Source organism: Sitophilus oryzae, unplaced genomic scaffold (genome assembly GCF_002938485.1).
Source record: "Sitophilus oryzae breed Bouriz unplaced genomic scaffold, Soryzae_2.0 scaffold_391_pilon_pilon, whole genome shotgun sequence".
NCBI lineage: Eukaryota > Metazoa > Arthropoda > Insecta > Coleoptera > Curculionidae > Sitophilus > Sitophilus oryzae.
Genome location: NW_022146964.1, coordinates 1 through 6,152, shown reverse-complemented (window position 1 = coordinate 6,152; position 6,152 = coordinate 1). Strand labels below are relative to the sequence as shown.

At 35.2% G+C, this 6,152-nt stretch overlaps 1 protein-coding gene across 1 annotated transcript; it reads left to right on the top strand.

The window, feature by feature from the left end:
• Positions 1-1,112: 1,112 nt before the first annotated feature.
• On the top strand, positions 1,113-5,446 carry LOC115885478 (cadherin-87A-like; the record flags this gene model as incomplete). The annotated part of the gene is made up of 2 exons (XM_030904422.1): positions 1,113-1,354; positions 5,227-5,446. Coding segments are annotated over 2 exons (462 nt in total), but the record flags the coding sequence as incomplete, so codon positions are not given.
• Positions 5,447-6,152: the final 706 nt, after the last annotated feature.

Below are 6,152 nucleotides of genomic sequence, written 5' to 3'. Positions count from 1 at the left end.
TATTCAAAGGTTTAACTGTTTTGAAGCGTAATAACTTTTTGTCCGTACCTGTTTAAAACTACGGAGCGAAGAAAAATATACATCTCTGTGACTTTCTACGTAAAAATATCTCTTTGTAAAAATCGCTACGAGCAACCTGTTCTGAAGATATTTAGAATGGAAATAGTCAACACATGTCATTGACAAAAATAAACACGCTGAGTAGATAGTTATTTCACTGAAATAATAAATTTGAAAATTTTTATTTTTTTTAAAATTAATCATACATTTTCTGCAAAAATGATGAAAACAGTTTCTGTTGAACTTTTGGCACAAAAATATTTCAGATTTATGATTTCTGTTTAATAACTATTTAGTCAACATGTTTAATTATAATGTCAATGATGACAGGTATTAATAATTTCGATTCAAATATCTCGAAAACCATTATTCGTAGCGATTTTTACCAAGAGAACTTTTTACGTAAAAAATGTCGTAAATGTATAGTTTTTTACTCAGTAGTTTTATACAGCTATGGACGAAAAGTTATTACTCTTCAAACCGGTTAAAAAATATGTAGGTGGCGCCCTCTACTAGTAGAGAGCCATATTGACATCAAAATCAAATTTCTCATGTCAAGAAACTTCCGGACACCAATTTTCATTCAAATATTGACTTTACTTCAGAAATTATTTGGAAAAAATCGAAATAAAAATGAAACTTCTACAACCCTGTATCCCCGAAACTAAGCATTTTTAGGACATAGATTTATACGAACTTTTTACTTATTTTTATATGCAGAATATGCTACCGAAGTTTCCGGAATACAGTTCGGACCACCCTGTATATTGATCTATGAGAATTAAAAAAATATATCATTTTCAGAATAACTAAGAGATTGCTATCATATCCGAACGAATTAATTTCTGATAGTAATTATATTAAGTGTAAATATTACATGAACATTTACATTCCTAGTTCAAGTTCTGGAGTTCACTGTCAGCACTTTGTCAGCACCCCTTGGTTTAATTATTTTAAAGACCCCTTTCTTTTTATCCTCCAGATCCGATGGACTATTTCCTGCTGGACCCGATGACCGGCGAGAGCTCCGCACCGCCCGTCCCCTCGATAAGGAGGCGATCAAAACCCGGACGGCGTTATCACATTCGAAATTAGGGCGCACGAACTGGTGGACGGCGTCAGAGGCAACGATCCCCTAACGGTAACCGCCGCCCTTGCCGTCGTTAAGATTCTGGACGTCAACGACGAACCGCCCCAGTTCAATAGGCGGGAATATTTCGTGGAAATACCGGAAAATATTCCCGAAGGATCGGCGCTGCCCGAATTGAATATGTCCGTGACTGATCCGGATGAGGTAATTTTTATTCAGTATTTGTATTTGGAGGAATTGAACAGGTATTTTCATAACTTTTATAGTCACAAAACGTTTTGAATTAATGAAATTTCGAATTTTCGAATACCTGTAATATCTTCACAAAAAACGTGTAGTGTGACAAAAAAAGCAGCATTAAGAGTCAATTTCGCTATTCCGAAAAAGTAGCAAAATAAGCCTTCGGCATTTAACGTTTTATGTGAAACTGGCTAGGCATTTTTACACAAATGAAGAAGGAAATTAAAGACAAAGGATTATACTATATCCGTATTGTAGCACATTTTTAGACAACTTCTTTATTTTTAAGATGCTGATAGTCAAACGTCAACAAAATATTCCTTATGTTTGGACTAAATTTTCTCGAAAATAAAGATATAATTTAAAATTCCGGTACAATACGGAAATAGATTGAAGTTTTGTGATTACAGTGATTTAAAATTTATATGGTTTTGTAACAAATTGCTCGCTATTTTATGGCAAATGTTGAAGCTCTGCAAACCTTAATTAAGTCTTAACTAAAGCACGTGTGTTTGGAATTTTGGGCGTGGCTTAACACGACAGGATCTGGCTAAGCCTTAGGCAGATTTCTGAAATATAATATATATTTCTTTCGGCCACGCGCCCGCTTTATTCCTCAAACCCTGAGAGCGACTCGAACAGTAAAGCGTAATAGAGTCTTTAATTTTTTTTAAATAACTGTGTATCACAGTTTTTCAAATTATGGCGGGAATATTAGTAATGTTTCGTGGAAATTCCGGGAAATAGTGCCGAAGCTTCGACGCTGCCCGAATTGAGTATGTCCGATGGCCGATCCGGATGAGGTAATTTTATTCAGTACTTATACCGGATGCGTTTCAAAAGTGGTTTACCTCTAACTTCTTTTTTTTTTTTTTCGATTAAAAAAAGAGATTAGGTATGTTAGTATATGGCATAAATTATGATTAATTGGCATATTCAATTGTTTTCGGTGACTTTCTCTTTACAAGAACAACATTACATCTGAAAATATTCCCGAAGGATCGGCGCTGCCAGAATTGAATATGTCCGTGACTGATCGGATGAGGTAACTTTTTATTCGGTATTTGTATTTCTTATAAACAGGTATTTTCATAGCTTTGATAGTCTCAAAACGTTCTTAAAGGAAGGAAAGGATTCGAATAATATTGAATTTTCGATTTTTCAACATTTTTAATACCGTGTTACAAAAAAACAGCATCTAAAAAAAGATAGTGTACATCATGATTTTTAATATTATGATGCGTGTCTATTGTTATATGTGTATTATGTGTATATAGGTATTTTCATAATTTTGTTAGCATCAAACGTTTTGAATTAATGAATTTTTGAATTTATATAATATCTTTACTACCGTGTGACAAAAAAACAGCATTAAAAATTTGTTTTTAAGAAACTTTTTATCACTGTTTTTCATATTATGGCGGGAATATTAGTAATATTTATATGAGGTAACTCTTATTTTGTACTTGTAAAAGTGAAAAGAATTGAATAGTTATTTTTATATTTTTTTAAACTCTTGATAAGATTTTAGAGATAGTTGAGAATTAATTAATTTTTAAACAAGTGCATCTCATACTTTTTAATATTATACAGTGCGTATTGACAAGGGATGATAAGTCTGATCATTTTACATTTTCAATTATTTCCACTATATAGTGACAGTAGTATATGTATATAGACATGTACTTATATGACACTGCATAGCAATACATATCATACGTCAACTTTTGACATTTTCGCTTAAAAAATCGTATTTTAATTTAAGTCTAGTACCACGGCTGTGTTAAAAGCACTAATTTTTAATCAAGGACACCTGAAAAATAGATTTGATTGTTTAATGTTTTTTGTGTCTTGTCCTGGCCGGTTAAAAAATACCCTAATCGTATTTTTAATCATATCTCAATTTTTCAAATGGAACGAGGGTGCAAAACGAAAAAGCATTTTTTACGAATAATTTGGTACATCGTTCTGAACCGCAGGTCGCGATTTAAAATAAACCATATCCAAAAATGTCAAAAGTTAGCATGCCATTCTATTTGGGTTGCCATTTTTTATGGAATAAAGAAAAAATACCGAGGCTGCCATTTAAAATCAAAAGTTGTAGTCATTTCCGGTGAAACAGGAAGTGACCGAAGAAAATTGAATACGTCAATCAATCCATTAATTTATGCCATATGCTAACATACCAAAACTCGTTTTTTTATCTGAAAAAATAAAAAAGGTATAGGGGGTGAGCCACATTTGAGACGCACCCGGTATAATGTTATCATTAATAATAATAGTCATAATAGTTTATTCTTATAAGCCCTATTACAAAGAACAATGAAAAGCTAATTTACAACTTTTTAATTGATCAAGCTGACAAAAGGAAATATATTGCAGACATCTAAAAAGATCTAGATACTGTTTTAGTTATAAATTATATAATAACTTATATTATATATGAAAAAACAAAACAATTAAACAAAAAGGTTTTCCTTTTTTCTATACGCACCTCTCTGCCTAACCATAGACTGCTTTTCGACAATACTCTGTTATTCAGGCAAAGGTTGATTACATAGATTAGGGAACTCGGGAATACTAGTTCTAGAATTAGAATTCAGAACTCGGAATACTACACTTTAGAATTAGAATTAGAATAAGTGGGAGGGGGGTTAATCTCTGCGACCTTAGAGATCTATTGTGTCCCCCTTTCTTGAGTTATAACTCATCATACAGTCCCAGGACTTCCTAAGGAGACTCGTGTCCCTCACAGTCGAGGAGCTACGTCCCAGGCCGGGTAGACGAAACGGTAGCTTGTGTCGCCTGTTGGGTTTAGAGGTAAGAGGTAGGCTCCCGACCCTTGGAGGAGGTGGTAGCTTGTATGCCATTTGCGGAGGATGGTCTCACGCAAGTGTCAGCCACCTCTCCTGTAGTTCTCTTTGGGGTTGGCCCCTTGGAACTTTCATTGTTACTGTTCCCAGTGTCGCTAGGGGGTTTCCCCACAGCTTCACCGGTGATGTTTTTATTACTATTATTATCAGATCTCATAGTGTTCCTATGAGTCGCTAGGGACAGTCGGTCCACTTCTACAGAGCCCCGCATGTAGAAGTAAGGGATAAAATACAATGGGGTGCCCCCCGGTGCCCCAAAGTTGAGGCTGTCCGTAGCCCCGCTCGGTATCGTTATATGTCTTGGTGCAATTCCCTGGGCACGACACTACAGTCAGGGACAAGACGATGAGTGAGATGCTTCTTAGACCAAGCCAAGTGCTAGAGGAGATTCCCCCCAGCACCTGACCAGGAGCTTCCCCACCAACGACAAGGTCTTGCATCTCCTAGGGGAAGATACTATACTACACTTGCTGTCCTCCATTCGCGAATTTCAAGTTCCAGGGCTTTACGCCCTGGGCTACTCAAGAACGGTTCTGAAAGGAGCTCTGCGCGATAGCCTGGTGCCTCCATATGGCGCGGAGCAGTTCTGAACTTTATGACTCAATTGAATGGAGTGAGAGTATCGCGTTCTTGAACAGTTCAGAGCTGCACAACTGCGTGAATGGAGGACAGTAACTGTGTGTGAAAATACGTTCTGACACTTCAGTTTTTATTTATTGTTCAGTCAAAATGAACACAAATAGAAATAGCCTTCATTTTCAATAAAAGCATAACTATACTGTTCATTTTCATTGAAAAATGTGCTCTAACGAAAGTTATTCGTTCAGTAACACTGAATCAGTTAAACTGTTTCAGTGATATTGACCTTTAGAAATATTTTATGATTTTTTTTATTTAATATTTACATTTACATTTACAGCTGTACATACTACATACCTTTAATAATTTTTTATTTAATTATAGGGAAACAATTCTGCCTTTTCATTGGAACTCAACGACATCTCTGGTGCATTTATAATCGAACCCAAACAAGCTGTTGGATCGGCCAATGTTACGATACGTGTAGCTAATAGTTCACTGGATTACGAAGATCCCAATAGAAGAAAATTTATTATTTTGGCCGTTGCTAGAGAGATGTATACTGAACAGAAGCTGTCCTCAACGGCTACAATAACAGTTTCAGGTAATTATAAATCTAAAGTTTTATAAATCTTTGATGTTATTTAGAATGTAGTATCATACAAGTGGCTTCAGTACAATTGGCCACATACCGTATCATCGAAAAAATGGCGTCCTGTTGACTTGGAAATGACGATCGATGCCATTCTCATATAATTTTACATATAAAGTGTCAGCGATCTTCATTTCATAGTCATCACTGACGCCGTTTTTTTTCGATCATTTGGTATCTATACTAATATATAAATTCCAAGAAGGTGAAACCACCCCTCAAATATTACAATATTTTTTATTTAAAAAACAGTCAAGTTTCCGAAAAAACGCTTAAACACGTATATTTTATTTTGTTTTTTACATATTTTATTTTTTTTTTAAATGTATACAGGGTGTTTCGAAAAATCTGGCCATTGATTCATCACGATCCTGCCTAAAGCGCTTGACGTAAAAAGCTGATTTTTGGAAAAAAGATTGACTTTAGGGTGTAGAGGTTCGATAAGAAGGGATTTTTCGAAACTCGGTGCGTTTTCAAGCGTTTTCCCGAAAGAGTAACCGTTTTTTAATTAACAAATATTGTAATATTTGAGGGGCGTTTTCACCCTCTTGGAATTTGAGATTCGAGAAACCCCTCCTTTTCGAATCTCTACACCCCACAGTCAATCCGTTTACCAAAAATCAGCTTTAAACGTCAAGCAGTTTAAGCAGGATCGTGA